We start from the raw sequence: 19,973 nt of genomic DNA, 5'->3' as shown, positions 1-19,973 counted from the left end.
GAAAAGTCAGCTGATATTGAAAGATTAGTTTAATTGGAAAATCAGATGAAGAAAGGTTTCTATTTTTTAGTAGCTGAGATTTTAAAATATTCAGTATAGATATTATGAAACTTTATAAATATTTTCACATAACTCCGTTGAAAATTCGTATTTATTTTGAATGTGGCTTCACCACATAACTCTATGGCAGTGACATTATTCATCAGTACTAGATCTAGATGGCATTAATATTTTCTTGTTTAAAAAACTGGTATTGTACAAAAATAATAAATATTTATTCATTTATTGTTGATTGTTTTCGTTTTACAAACATGACCTGTATCTACTAACTAGATCCCCGAAATATATACAATTCATTCCACAAGTAAGTAAAAAAGCCTTTGTATGAGTTTACACAGTTGTGTAGTACTTTGAGTACTGTAACACCTGTTGTAGCTGTTTTAGGTTCCTGCTTTGTGTTATTTGTAGCTGAGTGGCATGACAATTTTTTTATTCAAATACATAACACGTTTTTGAAGCTGCTAAACAATTGGCCCAAGCTCAGTTGGTTCAATAAAGACCAGTGTCGACCATCGCTAGCCTTCATTGCTCTACGTTGGGTTACCAAACTGGGCCTGAGAAATTGTTTCTGTTGACGCAGCACATCTTGGACGGCCGCAATAGTAGTCCTTAGGGTGATCACATTGGATGCACGTATTTGCATAAGAACACTCACACTTGCTGGCGGCAAGTCACAAAGTTTTCCTGTGACTCCAGATTTTGTTTCTCTTTTGCGCATTTGGTTATGCATGAACCCAATTGCAAGTACTATACGTGTATTCAATGTAATCACAGTCTCATATTACATAGCTCTGAAAAGCCAAGTGGTAGGTCATGATGAGGGTGTTTTGATCAACTTGATAATTTTTTCAAGAAGGTTTATAGCTCGTAACATTTTCTTGCAGAATTTGTGCATATTGTGACACTAACCTAATCTCTTGTCCGTTCTGAATCGACTGTTTCTGATAATGTTATTCTTTTTTCAATAATGAGAAAACTAAGATACTTTTTTATCCTCATTGACGGGTTCCTTGTAAAGGACACAGGTATTGGTTTGCACAACTAACGTACTTGGAGCACACAATAAGCTTTGATTGACGTGTGAGGTTCTTTGATTCTTTGGATTCTTCGAAACATAACAAATAGCATAACATCCTCATTAAGCTTCAGTTTGTTAGCTAGAAACTACAACTTAACCTCCTTAAAAGACAGACCCTTCTCATGCCTGATCCAAGATGGACGTTACAAAAAATCAAGGTAGTGTCATCTGTTAAGAGTACTGTGGCCTTACTGCTTCTGGAGTCGCTCTTGAGCAATATGAACAACAATGGACTCAGAACCGTTCCTTGTGGTATTCCATAGTGTAGGCTCTAATTAGAATATTATGATAAGTTGAAAGTCAGTTTTTTGTGAATGCGGGTACTCTGCGGGCAAAATTACTTTCGATTTCATAACCAACAAATTTTTCGGTATCCAGAATGCACCTTTTCATCATTTCATTTACCAGTCCAGTGACTGAACCATTAACAACTCAGATGATAGGACGCTTGATAAGGGTTTTATCAGATGTAAGCATTGAAATGTTTACCACAGTCAGTTTTGCCAACTTAATTCCGGTTTTTGCGCACTGATCCTCTATATAACCTACTAACTATTTTGCATTGACATGCTGCAAATCTGGAGTAGGCCTACGCAAAGTAGCACTTTGTGCACTAGTGCGGAAAAGTGATTCTTTGTGCTCTGATCAGTGCAGGATTGGTCACTTTTCAAGGTAACTGTAGGAAAATTTTATTTTTGTACCTTCTTTACCCGCGCACTGGTGAAATAGATTGATGAATAGATAAATGGATTTTCAATTTAGAAATATGCACTTATCAAAGACGATTCACTTGGTAGACCAGATTTCATAAGTTGATTTGTCCTTTAAATGACATATGCTATTTATATTATATCTTTATAGTTCATACCAATCGACAACAGGAATGGAGGAGATAGAGAGAAGTTTCTCTTCTTTAAAATCAGATGATAAAGAAACATTAGATGAGCATAAACAACTTTACAAGAGTCGTCCGAATCCAAAGCTAAGCCAGGAAGAGAGAAGGAAAAGTTTGTTGGCATTGCAGAAAGAGTAAGTACTTAATATTAATTTTCCTCTAGTGTATGTGCTAAAATAATAACCTATAATACACGTCCCGTAGCTTTGCCACCGTGATATTGAAACTGCATACAGGCAAGGTATGGTTCGCGGGCTGATATTCCTACTTTTAAAAAAACATACGCTCCAGAGTACATAGATCCCTAGATGGAGGAAGGTCCTTACAGATAGATGTTCGATGTTTTTGAACGGGTAGTGACTCTCCGCCACTAGGCAAAGCTACAGGACCCGGACTACTCATTTTTAGGAGTACAATAATATTGGTGATCATAAGAATATGATAAATTATTATCAGATACTCACATTTCCATTGTTAACCCATTTCAACTTAGTAAAACCTCCATTATAATCTTTACATCACCTCAAAACTCAGTGCATGGAAACCTGTAGTGCATCAGAATCTGAAACCGGCATTAGTATCCGAATTTTTTATTATTCAGCAATGTTACTTATCAAGAATTGAATAGAACTTTTAAAACACTGCTGAAATTCTTTTAGGAAGGAGTCATAAAGGTGAAGCCATTGGCTCACATCTTCAACTCCTCACTGAACCGATCTGCACTGCCAATAAATTGAAGGGTACTATGAAAAATAAACTGAACTTACATTTTATAAGAAACGAAATAAGCTGAATCCAAATTACTAAAGGGGTTTTTTAACCAACAGATTTATCTAGTTTTATCCACAGCATCCCAAACTTTAATATGATTGGTACTTGCTTCTACCATTGTTATTTTATGTTATCTTCCATCCGATCTTGAAATCTTGAGTTATAGTTGATGATATGCTTCATTTCTCTAGGAAAAGGCAAAAGCTACTCAATGAAAATAGAGAATTGGAAGAAATTTCTCATTTGAAAAGAAAAATCTCTGATGTTTGGAAACAAGAAATTGATTTCATCGAGCAGCGAAAAAGTGAGGTATGTCACATTTAAGAATTATCTGTTAGAACCTAACTCTCAATTTCAGATTATTGCAGAGAATTCTTATTATATAATGTTGTAGATCGGGTTTTTAGAAACTTTTTACTGATTAATTTTTTCAAAAATTGTGATTTGGATACTGAACAAATAATGGTACAAATTCTCTCATCATTTTTAATGTTGAGATATGAGTGCCTAAGGTGTGAAACTTTGGGTTGAGTCAATTCAAAATTGGTAGCAAATAATCCATGCATTTTTGAGGCTGCATCATCCAAGTTTTAATCAAATCAAATAAAAAAAAGCAAATCAAATTTGTTATTCACAATAGTAACAGTTGAGGGTCCTGCAAAACCAAAAGGTTTTTCGGCGGGCGAAAAAATGAGTTACAAAAGATAAATAAACTTATACAAAATAAATATTACACTTCAAAGATTTTAAGTAAAAAATGAAAGAAAACTAATACAAAATGCAAAAATAGAATAAGAAATATACATCAGATTTTGATACAGAATTAATAAAAAAAGGGAGAAATGAAAATTTATTAAAAAGGAATGAAATAATAAGGAAAAGGGAAAAATCGTTTTACACAAGTAAAAGTACATTTTTATCGTTGAGGCAGTTGGCAGTGACAATAAAAGGAAAATTTTAAAACTTCAGCCAGCAAAAATTGAATAATTCTAATAATGTAAGCATATGCTGTCATTTTTTTAACTTGACGTTTCTTAAATTATGTGTACGTTTGTAATATTATTAGTTTTATAAATTGATTGTGCTGTTATTATTGAGATACAACATTACATCCTTCTTAGAGTAATCACGAATATTTGGAGGTAGTCTTTTAAATAAGTAGGGATCTTCTACCATAAATATTATTGAATCTGGGTACTACATATATATTGACGAAGATCTTAAATTGTAGGGTGAGGGAGGAGCAAGGAGTCTATAGTATAAATTTTCTTTGTGGAGTATTACAATTTTGAAAAGATAGAAATGTTTGGGCGATAAGGTATGATAGAATATTTGTAAGCTACGTGGGTTGTATGGATCAATATTAATATTATTACGATATAATCGATTTCTCAGAATATGAATTCTAAGAAAATTTATTCCATTTTGAGAAATAGCCCGAATTGAGCTATTTTTTAAAACTGGAATAGATTTATTTAAATTGCTTGAGCTATTTTTTAAAACTGGAATAGATTTATTTAAATTGCCATACTGAAAAAGTATGTATGTCATTCCTTAAACAGTATCTTGGAAGATTTATTCTATACCAATAAAAGCTTCATTCAAGACTGATGCTGTAATAATTTCAAAATAATTTTTGTTGAGGAAATGTGCTCTTTGTAAAACAGATCACCGTTTTACAGTTGATATTCTTTTTTCAGAGAGAAGACTGGTTCAAACAGACCCATCGGTACAAAAATACATTAATGTTATCCGAATGGTTTTTGGAAATTCCAGACAATTTTCCTGAATGGATTATGGTCCCTTGTCCTAAAGGCCAAAGAACTCTTCTTGTTTCAAGATTGGTTTGTATAAACTTTTTATTGATGATTCCGATAGTGCGAGTGTGATTGAATTTCTCTGCTGAACACATCGACTCTGTTGGTCCCTCTGATTTAAAGTTTTTTGAAGAATTAGTTTTTTATTGTGGATAATGTCCACATGAGCATTTTGCTTGAGCGTAATGGAAAAAACGTTAGTGAATTGATGAAATGATCAAACCTCCATGCCATCGGCATGATTCGAACCCACGCCACGATCCAGGCGGTGCTGGCAGACCGAAGTTTGTAATGCTCCTTACTACTAGACCAGACGGCCGGCAAAACCAGTTTGAAGGCGCATTACGAAATTTGTTAACTTTGCGACCGACTACAGGAATTGCTATATTTTCTAATGTAAGAATTACTTCAAGTTTATTGTATTCATAGGACGTATCACAATGTCATGGAATAGTACTTGTACATTATATAGTGGGTTATCAATATATACAAATCTCATTTACGATATTTTTAATTCCCATAAAATGCATTTATTTCACGATCAACAATTAATTTGATGAATCTTAAATCAATGGAAAGATACCATTCGAGGAATGTTCTTATTATTATCATGCTTATGGTTTATGGTTTTTATTGACAGAGAGATCCTTTCGGACGATTCGCCTCGCCATATTACTCAATGTAACTTTTCCTTTCACATAAGTAAACAAAACACATATCGGAGATATTAAGCTAAACTTCAAACAGTTGAAATTTTCACTTTTCAATGTCACCTCCTCATTCGTATTTTTAATCGAAGTCCAAAAGTAACAAAGCCCGATAGACGTAATAAATTCAAATAAAAAACAAATACTAATAAATGTTTATAATTCAGAACCGAAAATTCCACTAAACGTAAAATTTTGTCATTGCAACTTTTTAGAAATTTGAAAATCAAACAAGTTATAAAGAAGAAGGAGACCTCAACCCTCTTAATTGGGACTATTTGCGGACTTTTTGATGACACAAATCAGTTTGCATCAATTTGAGTTTCCAGATAATAATAATAATATTCGTATGGCTTATTGATGGAGAGTCCCTGGCGGAAGTTCTACCTCGCCTGAATTTAAGCCGCTAATAGGCCTCATGGCCTAATAGCCAAATATGCCTCATGACTTATATATCAGCTGGGACCTACAGTTTGACGTGTCCATTCGATAACACGTTTCGAGATGATTGACCATAATCAGCGAAGTGGAAAATGTCTTACTTTTAAAAATGTTATGTGTTTAGTCAGCAGTTCCAGATAGAAGTATCCTTTTTTATATGTTTTAATAATTCACCACAACATGATTAAACTATTTAAAGCTATTCTCATGTTGAAATGAAATAAACAAAATTGAATTAATACTAGTTTATGTTCATATGTTAGTTTCAGATAGCTTTCCTCATTCATTCTTCAGAATACCACGAATATTGTGTCTGAAATATTTTTTGAGGCAACAGACAACATCCTCCAACATGCCGAAAATTTAATAAGAAGCATTTGAGGTGTACCAAAAACTATCTAGATATTCGTCTTCTCCTCTTTAGCTGATAATACAGCACTACTGATTTCTTACCACCCCACTCTACCAACATTGAATAACATCCATCGAAATTACAGATAAGTAGGACTAGCCTTGTGTTTGAAGTTGCAAGTCCAAACCTTGATTCGACCTAATAAAAATTAGTCAGAAACGCACATTACCTTACTAATTTCCTTGCAATCTCGCCGTGTGTATGGCACTTCAAATAGTTTTTATGAAGTTGTTCACTATTTTCTCAAATCTTATTTTTAACCTAATTCACAGGATTAATGTCTATCTCCACTTATTTTTAGTTCAACTTTCTTATTGGCATTTATTTTGCATTGTAGAATTGTGCAACAGCCTACAACAAATACGGCTCACCGATCACTACCTTCAAGTCTCAGTTACCTCGAAATACAATCCTCGATTGTATTTTCTGCAACAAGACAAGTACTTTCTATGTACTGGACGTGCTGCAGTGGAACAGCCATTGTTTGCGAAATTGTCAGGTATTTCAATAATTATCATTGTAGTCCGGGCGCAAATGTCGTGAATGAGGCACTCCGTGGTCATTTTTGGGTAAAAGCCCTGTAAATGTATTCGCAGTAGACATACAGGGCGGAAATTGAAATATTGTCCCCAAAAAATGTATGCTCCGAGTTTTTGAAGTTGAATAAATAATGAAAAGAGTGGTCGAAATGAGACGATTCTCTTGAACATCATAGTTTAGTTAATTCTAAACACTTTGGTTATAAAACCAATCCGATATCTCTCACAATAACTGAAAAGCAAGCGATATAAAAATGTCCGTCAATAATGACCGCCATCTTGAATTTTTCAATGATGTCGAATATTTTCGTTGTTTCCATCATCAATATTCTTATTCGGCTTGTTGTAACGAAGAGATTGAGACCATTTGCAGGTCTCTATCTTGAAGTAGTCATGAAAAAATCGATGTTATAGTTCCAGCTTGTTACCTCATGCGTATGGAAAACGCACCAGAAACCATGCAGGGTTTTCTTTGGAGGACGCTGGAGAACTCATTTTTTGACGTAAGCGCATTAAGATATATCGTTCCAAAGTTGAAAAAACTCTCTAAATTACATAGATTTGATACTTCTCTGTATCTCTTGCACAAAACAAGTTATAATAGAATGAAATATTAAAAACAGTTTTTTGCTGCTTTTGAAGGTTATAACTAAAAATATATGCGTTTTAGGTTTTAGAGGAAAATTTTATAAATAAGATTGTAGTGGAAGAGTTTTAAAATATTTTAGTCTAGAAAAACTGTAGAACATCTTGAACAGTTATTGAAATGCAAGTGATATAGCAAAACACTGAAAATTTTGGCGGCCATCTTGTTTTCCCGAGGTGATTTCGACTGGTGGTGGCGGCCTGTGATTTCGACTTATCATCATCATGACCCTTACTATGCTAGATCTAACGAAGAAATTGAGACATCTTCCACGGCTGTTATCCAAAAATGACCATGGAATGACATTTGCGCCCGGACTATTGATTCTAGTTTCAACTGGTTGAATGACAACAGTATTTCAACTATATTTATATTCATGTTATAAAGTCAGCAACTGACCGATTAACACTGGTTTGCTATTATTGTCTGTCAGGCAGACCGGTTTTTCAATCACACCATATCATTTTAGAATTGTTTTTATTATTTATTGTAACTATTTTATCATAATTATTGTATTTTTGTGCTTTGTGAATAAATTTAAACTGAATTATAAAAATTTATCAAATCATAAGGAGATTTTATTCTTGGCGAATAAAATATATTTGAGATAGAGTTGATTATTATTAACAAGAATCGATAAAAAATATTGCATCAGATTTACTGGAATAACTTGAATCACATCTATCTAACCTAGAAGACGGTGATAACAGAACACCTTACCCACTTATTCCACCCTTGCAAACCTACTCGAGATCCATGAGGCAACCAAGCTGCTTTTTTGCCGCAAAACGTATGACGCAACAATTCCCCATTGCTCTACTGAAGACAGCATCTTACCTTCAATACTATCTGCTGTCAACTCATCAAGCCTGTTTGCTAACTCTGGTCGCTCCTCCAGGAAGTGCAGACCGCTCAGCCCCACATAGAGAACATTTATGGGATGAAACCTTGCCCATAACAAACAAGTATGACCTGAAATGGCCATGACCAGTCAGGAACTGGGTCACCTCAAAGCTCACCTCTCCATACTGTCGCTCCGTCATGCTCTTACATCTCTAATTAGCACTGCAGTCCATCTGCCAGTTGCCCCAGCTTTGTTGCCGTGCCAGCATGCCTCAGCTCTTCCAACCCCCGCACTGTACTCACACATAGATTTCCGCTCCCGAGCCAATAGGTCAATAGGGATGACCCTAGACACAACAAGAACTGCATCTTCAGATACTGTGCGGTGTACACAAGCAATTTAAGGCCAGGTGCACACCAGTTAGTCAAGAAAAGACAAAACATGATCAGACACGTTCAGTCACAATACTTCACATAGTTGCTTATGAAGCAAACAAGTATGACCTGAAATGGCCATGACCAGTGAGGAACTGGGTCACCTCAAAGCTCACCTCTCCAAAAACATTTCTTGCAAACATTTCTTGGGGATAGGCCAGGGGTGCCTATCCCCGCAAACGTCTATGACGCCAATCCCCCCCGAATGAACTAAAGATCCCCCCTTATTTTTGGGTCTTCCTGTTAAACAAGTGAGAGTGGGATGTGGGACTATTGAATAACAAGTAAGCTGAATGTTGGGGTTGTACGCCTCACAAACTACAACTTTAGGAGTCCTCAATACGAAATATTGTAGCTTCAAGTACGTACCGTCGACCGGGGTGTCTTTGTCCCACCTCGCGGAAAAATATTCAAATCAGTTTATCTCCGATCTCTGTTATACGAAATCGATGTTCAACATTGATACCCTTAGCCCTGATCATTATCGAGGTTCTACAATCGATATCTTGTCGAATCTCGATATATTAGTTGAATTATCAACATAAAACCTAACTGCTTGCTTCATCTTGTGATTTTGTTGTCGGAAAACTTTGTATTAGAAATCTTATTTCTAAGAGACTTATGATATCGGCGAGTACATTATGTTTGCTTTTTTATTATATTTCAATTATTGGTATATCCATAGTTGAACTGGTTAGGGATCTGTTACTAGTTAAATACAAGGTCATTTTTAGGTTAAATTTGGAGTTACTTTGTCCCAGTATAAAAATTGTGTTATTATGCAGGATATGATGCAAATACAATTCAAAATACAATAAAGATAATGAATTCTACCTAATGAAACAAAATATTCACCTTGCTTGAAATTGATACGTTCTCAATATTCATTTTTTGCTGATTCTGCAGTTGAAGCCATCATGCCATAAGATTTTTAGGCAGCAGAGACTGAAATATTTTTCAATAAATAATTTGTAATTTTTTGAAGTGGATTTCATTCGTTTTTATGTCATTGTTCATTTTAAAGAACAGTTGATTTTACTTTGTCTAACTCTTGAAAATGAACTTTTTTCCATATATTTTTCAAAGAGAGACAAAGTCACCCCAACCCCTCGTTGACATTGTCTCTTATTTTCAAAAGAATATATCTTTGTTAAAGTTGAGAAAAATACTAACTTTTTAAAATGAAAAATACTCTTAATGCAATAAAAAATATTGCAAGACATTCATTGAAGTATTGATTGCAAGCTGTTAAAAATTTAAACTCCCCAAAATTGGGACAAAGTCACCCCGGTTTACTGGTACCTTATTTTCCCAACTGGAACTGGAGTTATTCTCACTGTAGCCGAGCTTCTGGTTAGTATCCCTCTTGGACCCGGTGCTGGAAGGTGAGGAGACTGCTTGCTGCTTGCAAGGATGCTCTAGTTCAAATAGTATTTTTCCTGGCGAGGATAACACTAGATGTTCTTGTAGATGAATGTTCTCGCGTTTATGCGCATGTACTGAAACGATACACTCCCGAATATTCGATCTGACTGTTTGATGTCGATCAATTAGTTGATCCATATTGACGATATTGCCGATTGATTGACAGGTTGAAAGCCTGCCAGCTAATCAAAGTGCGGGAAAATCCTCAAATTGAAATTCTCGATACGTTTTCCAAAAACCAGTAAGCTGGCGCTTACACTGATTATAAGTAGTTTATTTCAGAAGGAACTCATCATTTACATCGTTGGGAAATACAAAGCAGTAATGAATATATAAATAAAAAATAAAAGAATGAATGAAATAAAAATTATTAGAGAGAACGGTCCTCTAGGTTAAAATTAATCCCCCCCCCAAAATTTCTATGACGCCGTTGGCGTCATGTCCCCCCCCCCTGTAGGCACCACTGCTAATTGCAATGACTGATCAGTGTGAGTTGCGTCATAAGCAACAATGTGAAGTATTGTGACTAAACGTGTCTGATCATATCTTGTCTTGACTTGACTAACTGCTGTGCGCCTTGCCTTAGTGCACCCCTCCTCTGGATGGAAACCAGTCGAGCCCTATAATATTTCTTCACTCTTACAGCCTCTGCTCCACACAGCAGTGCTCCTTGGGCAGTTGGTATCAAAAGCCTTCTCCTACTTGGATCAGGGTCACTCACATTTTTCATTGAAAAAAATAACAAATGTCTTTATTAAATTATTGTCATTATCAAATGTATTTGTCCTTCTTAATGCACTTGAAGCCTGAGTGACATTTACTGCTTTCTCACATACTCTTTGAATGTGTGGCCAGGAAGTAAGTCTTGTGTCCAAGGTCAAACCCAAGTACTTTGCCGTGGGATGTGTTTACACTTATGGTCATTGAGATCAGTGTGGGTACTCTTCTACTGGTTAGCATAGCAAGAGTATTTCGGTTTTTGACATGGCCGATTTAAGTCCATGGTCTGTCATCCACCTACTCACTCTCCTCATAACCTGGTTCAAAGTTAACTGGGCCATTTCCAGTGTCCAACCTGAGATGACAGCTGCAACAACATTGCATAGGCAATTAATGTTGCACCATTGGGCATCACTTCTTGTAGAAGACTGTTGTAAGCCACATTTCAAAGATCAGGCCCCAGGATAGACCCTTGAGCTGCCCCTGCTGCCTTATGTTGATTTGGATGATCTTGTTGATTTCAGGACATTCAGAAGTCCTGGCTGTCAGAGCATATAAACAGTCAGAGCATTAATTCAGGTGCAGCCTGAATTCAGACCTGCACCAGCGAGGTCACATAATAATGTTGTCTTGTTAGTAAAGAAAGGAATTGGCTTATATATGTACTGCATAGGAGATAAATACGAATGACGAATTATTAATGAACTAATTAAATTGAAATTTGACATAAAGATTCTAACTTTTCTGAGGATGAATATAGCTTAGACTCATTTTATTGACATTAATCAATTCTAATTTTATATTTGAAACAAATTTATTTAATTTGTGATTCAAAGTTTACTAAACTATAAAAGCCCAGCCAAACAGAGTTCTCTCTAATTTACGTAATATTGACAAAATAAGAAATAATTATTTTAGTTTTTGATGTTTCCTAGACATGAGTGCAAAGCACGGGTTACCTGCTAGTTTATTATTACTCAATTCACATTATTGAGTTTTTGTTAATGTTTCAAATTATGATGATTATCACTATGAATTAATTTATTAAATTTTAAATATGAACTTGAATTCAATATGAGTTTACTATTGCCTCTGAGGCCCGTTTGCACCATCTCAGTTTTAACAGAGATACACCAGCTTTCAATTTAAACCCGGAATGGAACCCAATATAATAAATGCGACCGATGAACGTGCATATGGGCCTGTATTAACATCAGTTTGCTTGTATATGTAAAATATCACAGATACTTTTGTTTGGTTTACGTTTCATGATTTTCATTATCTGGGGATAATTTTAATCCATCCCAAGCATTCAAAAGTCAAAATTCCATAAATTATGAGTATTTAGTTAGTTTAGTATTTTCAGTTATTTTCACAAATTTTAAAACTTGAATAATTATTGCAACTTTTGTTATTTTATTTTGCAGACTGATTTCAGATTCTATTGGCTGAAATCGAAATTTTCTGAGTATCCACAATTAGGATTGCATATGGGAAGCAACGAGTGTGCGATAAAAACAATCGAATGGTCAAAGTGCGACAAATGCCTTCTAACGGAAATAATGAGCAGGCATCCAATGTTCGAGAACAATGAGCCCGAATTGGACGGACTGCTCTTCTATCACCCGGAAGTGTTCTACTCGGCTGGCTCGACTCCGCTTGTCGGCTGGCTCAAGCCGTTCATGATGCCTCAAGTCCTGTCTGTTCCTGTATCTGACCAACATCTACAAGGAAAGCCACTCGGTTGCGCTTCTGTCAACGACTACATAGAATTGTTTAATCAAAAGTCAACAAAAAAGGCACCACAAAAAAGAAGAGGAAGAAACAAACTGATGAAGGTATGAGGACACAGTACCAGCAGCTCGAAAGTATTTTACTTAATGCTTACTTAATGCCAAACTATGCGCTCATGCTTAGGCCCGTATTTACTGGGAAGTATCCAGCTCCAAGCTGAGAAAAAAGATTTAAACCTGGAATGAAACGCATAAGTGCGTCCATACCTTAAATTAATTGTAGATTAGCATTCAACGTAGATGGCCCCAAATAAATATTCTTAATAAATGCAATATTTCATCGTCTTCCATCCATTTGTATATTTTTAATCAATTTTCAGTGCTAAAAATTTCGTACCGATTGTCTAAACTTGTATATACGGTACTGTAGAACACAACAGAAAAAGTAGAGGTTATTTTGAAATTAAATCATAATCTATAGATATGACTGGGCGAGAGCAACAGGCCTAGCCCAAAACTGCGCTGCTCCCAAATTTTATAAATAGTAAAATGCAACTTAAATCCACGACCATTCATCAAACCTGTTTATTTGTAGATTGTATTGAAACGTGATATTTTGTAGATACCTATAAAAATAATACAATGAAAGAGGATTTTAAGTAGCAGCAATTTCAATTTTATTTTCTAATCACAATTTCTGTTTGTGCGTTATTTCACAGTTTGATGATGAGCAGAAAGAAAATGACTCTGACCTCTCTTCCGCAATGAACTCCACTTGTGAAAGCATAGATGACAATTCTATCAGTGACGTTCACATTCCTGAGCCGAGCATGGACACTTAATTAGATCTCTTGTCATCTACTGGATCTCATTCATAAATTAAAAAAGAAATATACCCAGTGATTCAAAAAGGACTTTACAACTTTGAAAATTTACATAAATCTTATTAACAAGATACAGAGCTGGTTTTGGTGTTGTTTTAAAGGAAAACGTCAAAGATGGCTGCCTTCACTGGACCCGAGCGTGCTAGCTGTGTGTTTTGGTTTGAAAAACGGCATAGTGTACCTTATTATGTTGCAAAAATGTTTGATATCACAGATCGATGAGGATGACCGAGAACGAAATGTTTTCTTTATGCAAGATGGCGCACCACCACACTATCTGACTGACGTCCGGGATTTTCTCAATGACCGCTTTCCAAATCAGTGGATTGGCTGTAATTAATGGATTGCGCCAATTGCATGGTCCCCTCGTTCCCCACACCTAACACCGCTGGATTTTTTCATAAAAGATATGGTGTACGCACCTCCCTTGCCAGCCATTCTACCTGAACTTAGAGCAAGGACTTGCGCTGCTGTTGAGCAAGTTACACCTGAAATGCTAGTGCGCGAGTCTGGGAAGAAATCGACTATCAATGTCTGCAGGATAACCAACGGAAGTCACATAGAACATCTTCTGTTTGAGGTGAAAAAACTTCAATTGTTTTCCTTTAAACCCACACCAAAACCAGCTGTGTACCTTGTTTAATAAGATTTATATGAATTTTCAAAGTTGTCAAGTCCTTTTTCAATCACCCGCTACATTTAATGTTTGTTTATTTTTTTGTTTGAATTTTTATCCTTGAGACTCTTGGTGAGTATAAGAAATCATCAAGATTAAAACAATAGTCAAGAAAATATATACATAATTATATAAGAATATAAAAACTAACAGGATCAACATCCTGGAACATACTGATCCATATTCTTTAATATAAGATTCTTTAATCTCAGATGATAATTTATCCGTAAATTTCAGACTCATGAGCATGTCGGAATATAGGGAGTGTAATGAATATATGTATTTCGTATGTCCTATGGTACTGTAAGGAATATGTATATCAGGTGTTACACTCAAGTGCGTCGCAATTTCTTTTAAACTCTTTATTTTTTGTGAACATGATTACTTCATGAATAAAAAGAGCAAGCAAGGTTCTAATAACTTGAAGATTTTATCTCAACTCCATAGAATCCACTTTGTTCAGATCTACACTTACTAATTGCTCATAATTTGGTTAAATTAGAAATAAAAATTTTAAATTTACAAATAGCCAAGGCGCTACGATAATAATTATTAGTGTACGCCCCTTGAGATTTTTATAAACAACTATTATAAATACCACAGCTAATTATTCAATGGAGACATGAAATTAAAAACTTTTCAAATATGAAAACCATGTATTGGAAGGCAACAACAATCAGATGTAAATTATACTATCTTTCCCAACTATATTGCTTCAATCAATCGATTAAAGGGAGGGAGTCTATTCAAACGACTAACAAATAGAAATATAAGACAATTTGGAGTCATTAGATAAATTATAATGAAAAATGCAAAAATAGGAAACACAAAATAAAGATACAAATTATGAAAAATACGTTTTCGCCACACTGCACAGAAAGCAGGTGTTTTCCAGTCCCTACGTAGATCTAAAAGACATTGTTTGCAGACGACTCTCGTCTGACGTCAGAACATGCTTCTTTCTGGTGGAGATACTGGACCTACACTTCTCCCCTAGTCCTGATTCTTTACCCTCTGTCTTTGGCGGGAGGTATTTAATTTGAAGGGAAGAGTGTGTGCCCGTGCCGTTGTTGGCCGACTCGGCCCTCGGCTCTTGGAATTCAGGTTGGGTGTTAGGGAGAATTGAGGTGACCTTAACCAAGGATACGGATCCGGATATCAGATCCCCACAATAATTATATTTGTAAAGGTAGTACGCAATCTGAACCAACTGCGAGTTGACGGCGAGCAAAGCTGTACCTGCAAGCCCGGAATAAAGGTTGTAGGTGGAGGAACTCGGGATGGAGTTTAACAAGGAATGATATAGGATTTTGTTACGGTTTTCGCAATCTGAGACTGCGGGCTGTCGGTGTGCAGACTGAACCTGCGCACCCGGTATTAGATCAATATGATTGGAGAGGCGTAAGAGGTATAAGGTATAGGATATGGTATACCGAGTTTGAGGTATAGGGAATATTTTATCGGGCTTGGGAAATGGAGATTCGTTAATAGGATTGTTCCTTCCTGTAACTAATGGGGTTTTGTTCAATAACTCGCGATCTGTGAATCGCGATATAGTTCTCAGCAAGCTGAACCTGCTAGCTAAAGGTAGTATATCTATTTCAATTTTATGATAACTAAAGCTCAAAGGATGAGGTTTCGGGTGTCGGATTTCTGAATCGCGAGCCTGCAGCTGCGAAAGGATTTTCAGCAATTCTGAAACTGCTAAACAGGATTTCCGCGCTAGTCTGATGACAGCGCGCCGGTTATTAAGGGCCAATCTGTAACTGCCCTTAAGGGTATGGGAATCACTCTCAATCGTCCGAAACGCTTTTAAATTAATAGTCAGTATGTCGACTATTATGAGAGGATAGGGAAGGGTTTACAAGGATTCTCCTAAGCTTCTCGCTGGTCTGAGGACCGCGACTGGGTCGATCTCCAATCTGTGACTGAGATCCCGCTCTACACAAGGTTTCCTACACCTCTCGCTGGTCTGAGGACCGCGACGGGAACGATCTCTAGTCTGGAACTGAGATCTCACGCTATACAGAGTAGGAAAAATTAAGAGGAAGGAAGAGAGAGGATGCCGCAGTTTGGGGACTTCGGCGAGGACGCTCTCAAGCTGTACCTGAGAGCAGGAAGTGTTGCAGTCTGTGACTTCAACAAGGACGTTCTCAAGCTGTACCTGAGAGCAGGAAGCGTTGCAGTCTGTGACTTCAACAAGGACGTTCTCAAGCTGCACCTGAGAGCAGGAAGCGTCGCAGTCTGTGACTTCGACGAGGACGTTCTCAAGCTGTACCTGAGGGCAGGAAGCGTTGCAGTCTGTGACTTCAACAAGGACGTTCTCAAGCTGTACCTGAGAGCAGGAAGCGTTGCAGTCTGTGACTTCGACAAGGACGTTCTCAAGCTGTACCTGAGAGCGGGAAGCGTCGCAGTCTGTGACTTCGACAAGGAAGTTCTCAAGCTGTACCTGAGAGCAGGAAGCGTTGCAGTCTGTGACTTCAACAAGGACGTTCTCAAGCTGCACCTGAGAGCAGGAAGCGTCGCAGTCTGTGACTTCGACGAGGACGTTCTCAAGCTGTACCTGAGAGCGGGAAGCGTCGCAGTCTGTGACTTCGACAAGGACGTTCTCAAGCTGCACCTGAGAGTGGGAAGCGTCGCAGTCTGTGACTTCGACAAGGACGTTCTCAAGTTGTACCTGAGAGCAGGAAGCGTTGCAGTCTGTGACTTCAACAAGGACGTTCTCAAGCTGTACCTGAGAGCAGGAAGCGTTGCAGTCTGTGACTTCAACAAGGACGTTCTCAAGCTGCACCTCAGAGTGGGAAGCGTTGCAGTCTGTGACTTCAACAAGGACGTTCTCAAGCTGTACCTGAGAGCAGGAAGCGTCGCAGTCTGTGACTTCGACAAGGACGTTCTCAAGCTGCACCTGAGAGCGGGAAGCGTCGCAGTCTGTGACTTCACATTATTGAGTTTTTGTTAATGTTTCAAATTATGATGATTATCACTATGAATTAATTTATTAAATTTTAAATATGAACTTGAATTCAATATGAGTTTACTATTGCCTCTGAGGCCCGTTTGCACCATCTCAGTTTTAACAGAGATACACCAGCTTTCAATTTAAACCCGGAATGGAACCCAATATAATAAATGCGACCGATGAACGTGCATATGGGCCTGTATTAACATCAGTTTGCATGTATATGTAAAATATCACAGATACTTTTGTTTGGTTTACGTTTCATGATTTTCATTATCTGGGGATAATTTTAATCCATCCCAAGCATTCAAAAGTCAAAATTCCATAAATTATGAGTATTTAGTTAGTTTAGTATTTTCAGTTATTTTCACAAATTTTAAAACTTGAATAATTATTGCAACTTTTGTTATTTTATTTTGCAGACTGATTTCAGATTCTATTGGCTGAAATCGAAATTTCCTGAGTATCCACAATTAGGATTGCATATGGGAAGCAACGAGTGTGCGATAAAAACAATCGAATGGTCAAAGTGCGACAAATGCCTTCTAACGGAAATAATGAGCAGGCATCCAATGTTCGAGAACAATGAGCCCGAATTGGACGGACTGCTCTTCTATCACCCGGAAGTGTTCTACTCGGCTGGCTCGACTCCGCTTGTCGGCTGGCTCAAGCCGTTCATGATGCCTCAAGTCCTGTCTGTTCCTGTATCTGACCAACATCTACAAGGAAAGCCACTCGGTTGCGCTTCTGTCAACGACTACATAGAATTGTTTAATCAAAAGTCAACAAAAAAGGCACCACAAAAAAGAAGAGGAAGAAACAAACTGATGAAGGTATGAGGACACAGTACCAGCAGCTCGAAAGTAGTTTACTTAATGCCAAACTATGCGCTCATGCTTAGGCCCGTATTTACTGGGAAGTATCCAGCTCCAAACTGAGAAAAAAGATTTAAACCTGGAATGAAACGCATAAGTGCGTCCATACCTTAAATTAATTGTAGATTAGCATTCAACGTAGATGGCCCAAATAAATATTCTTAATAAATGCAATATTTCATCGTCTTCCATCCATTTGTATATTTTAATCAATTTTCAGTGCTAAAAATTTCGTACCGATTGTCTAAACTTGTATATACGGTACTGTAGAACACAACAGAAAAAGTAGAGGTTATTTTGAAATTAAATCATAATCTATAGATATGACTGGGCGAGAGCAACAGGCCTAGCCCAAAACTGCGCTGCTCCCAAATTTTATAAATAGTAAAATTTCCAAATAGTGAAATAAAGTGAGTTAATGCAACTTAAATCCACGACCATTCATCAAACCTGTTTATTTGTAGATTGTATTGAAACGTGATATTTTGTAGATACCTATAAAAATAATACAATGAAAGAGGATTTTAAGTAGCAGCAATTTCAATTTTATTTTCTAATCACAATTTCTGTTTGTGCGTTATTTCACAGTTTGATGATGAGCAGAAAGAAAATGACTCTGACCTCTCTTCCGCAATGAACTCCACTTGTGAAAGCATAGATGACAATTCTATCAGTGACGTTCACATTCCTGAGCCGAGCATGGACACTTAATTAGATCTCTTGTCATCTACTGGATCTCATTCATAAATTAAAAAAGAAATATACCCAGTGATTCAAAAAGGACTTTACAACTTTGAAAATTTACATAAATCTTATTAAACAAGATACAGAGCTGGTTTTGGTGTTGTTTTAAAGGAAAACGTCAAAGATGGCTGCCTTCACTGGACCCGAGCGTGCTAGCTGTGTGTTTTGGTTTGAAAAACGGCATAGTGTACCTTATTATGTTGCAAAAATGTTTGATATCACAGATCGATGAGGATGACCGAGAACGAAATGTTTTCTTTATGCAAGATGGCGCACCACCACACTATCTGACTGACGTCCGGGATTTTCTCAATGACCGCTTTCCAAATCAGTGGATTGGCTGTAATTAATGGATTGCGCCAATTGCATGGTCCCCTCGTTCCCCACACCTAACACCGCTGGATTTTTTCATAAAAGATATGGTGTACGCACCTCCCTTGCCAGCCATTCTACCTGAACTTAGAGCAAGGACTTGCGCTGCTGTTGAGCAAGTTACACCTGAAATGCTAGTGCGCGAGTCTGGGAAGAAATCGACTATCAATGTCTGCAGGATAACCAACGGAAGTCACATAGAACATCTTCTGTTTGAGGTGAAAAAACTTCAATTGTTTTCCTTTAAACCCACACCAAAACCAGCTGTGTACCTTGTTTAATAAGATTTATATGAATTTTCAAAGTTGTCAAGTCCTTTTTCAATCACCCGCTACATTTAATGTTTGTTTATTTTTTTGTTTGAATTTTTATCCTTGAGACTCTTGGTGAGTATAAGAAATCATCAAGATTAAAACAATAGTCAAGAAAATATATACATAATTATATAAGAATATAAAAACTAACAGGATCAACATCCTGGAACATACTGATCCATATTCTTTAATATAAGATTCTTTAATCTCAGATGATAATTTATCCGTAAATTTCAGACTCATGAGCATGTCGGAATATAGGGAGTGTAATGAATATATGTATTTCGTATGTCCTATGGTACTGTAAGGAATATGTATATCAGGTGTTACACTCAAGTGCGTCGCAATTTCTTTTAAACTCTTTATTTTTTGTGAACATGATTACTTCATGAATAAAAAGAGCAAGCAAGGTTCTAATAACTTGAAGATTTTATCTCAACTCCATAGAATCCACTTTGTTCAGATCTACACTTACTAATTGCTCATAATTTGGTTAAATTAGAAATAAAAATTTTAAATTTACAAATAGCCAAGGCGCTACGATAATAATTATTAGTGTACGCCCCTTGAGATTTTTATAAACAACTATTATAAATACCACAGCTAATTATTCAATGGAGACATGAA

General features: G+C 36.6%; 1 protein-coding gene across 2 annotated transcripts; it reads left to right on the top strand.

Annotated features, from left to right (window-relative positions):
• The first annotated feature begins 178 nt into the window (after nt 1-178).
• LOC111049307 (snurportin-1) lies at nt 179-19,450 on the top strand. 2 transcript variants are annotated; one of them, XM_039421577.1, is made up of 7 exons: nt 179-364; nt 2,000-2,167; nt 2,996-3,113; nt 4,505-4,648; nt 6,519-6,680; nt 12,217-12,627; nt 13,242-14,186. In XM_039421577.1, the coding sequence occupies exons 2-7, from the start codon at nt 2,022-2,024 to the stop codon at nt 13,362-13,364; spliced, it is 1,104 nt and encodes a 367-aa protein (XP_039277511.1). In that variant the 5' UTR covers nt 179-364; nt 2,000-2,021; the 3' UTR covers nt 13,365-14,186. The 2 variants fall into 2 exon arrangements, with proteins under 2 accessions (XP_039277511.1, XP_022191037.2); XM_022335345.2 differs by lacking the exons at nt 12,217-12,627; nt 13,242-14,186 and adding exons at nt 17,464-17,874; nt 18,505-19,450 and having other exon boundaries at nt 195-364.
• Nucleotides 19,451-19,973: the final 523 nt, after the last annotated feature.

The sequence above is a fragment of the Nilaparvata lugens genome, chromosome 2 (genome assembly GCF_014356525.2).
Source record: "Nilaparvata lugens isolate BPH chromosome 2, ASM1435652v1, whole genome shotgun sequence".
In the NCBI taxonomy this organism is placed as follows: domain Eukaryota; kingdom Metazoa; phylum Arthropoda; class Insecta; order Hemiptera; family Delphacidae; genus Nilaparvata; species Nilaparvata lugens.
Note: the sequence above shows the minus strand (reverse complement) of the source record. Positions and strands in the feature narration are given on the sequence as shown.

Bases quoted from the DNA above. Each gene is read 5' to 3' on its own strand.
- LOC111049307 (XM_022335345.2), top strand. From the start codon at position 2,022: ATGGAGGAGATAGAGAGAAGTTTCTCTTCTTTAAAATCAGATGATAAA. The intron at 2,168-2,995 runs GTAAGTACTTAA...TCATTTCTCTAG, and splicing joins TTGTTGGCATTGCAGAAAGA to GAAAAGGCAAAAGCTACTCA. The intron at 6,681-17,463 runs GTATTTCAATAA...TTTATTTTGCAG, and splicing joins ATTGTTTGCGAAATTGTCAG to ACTGATTTCAGATTCTATTG.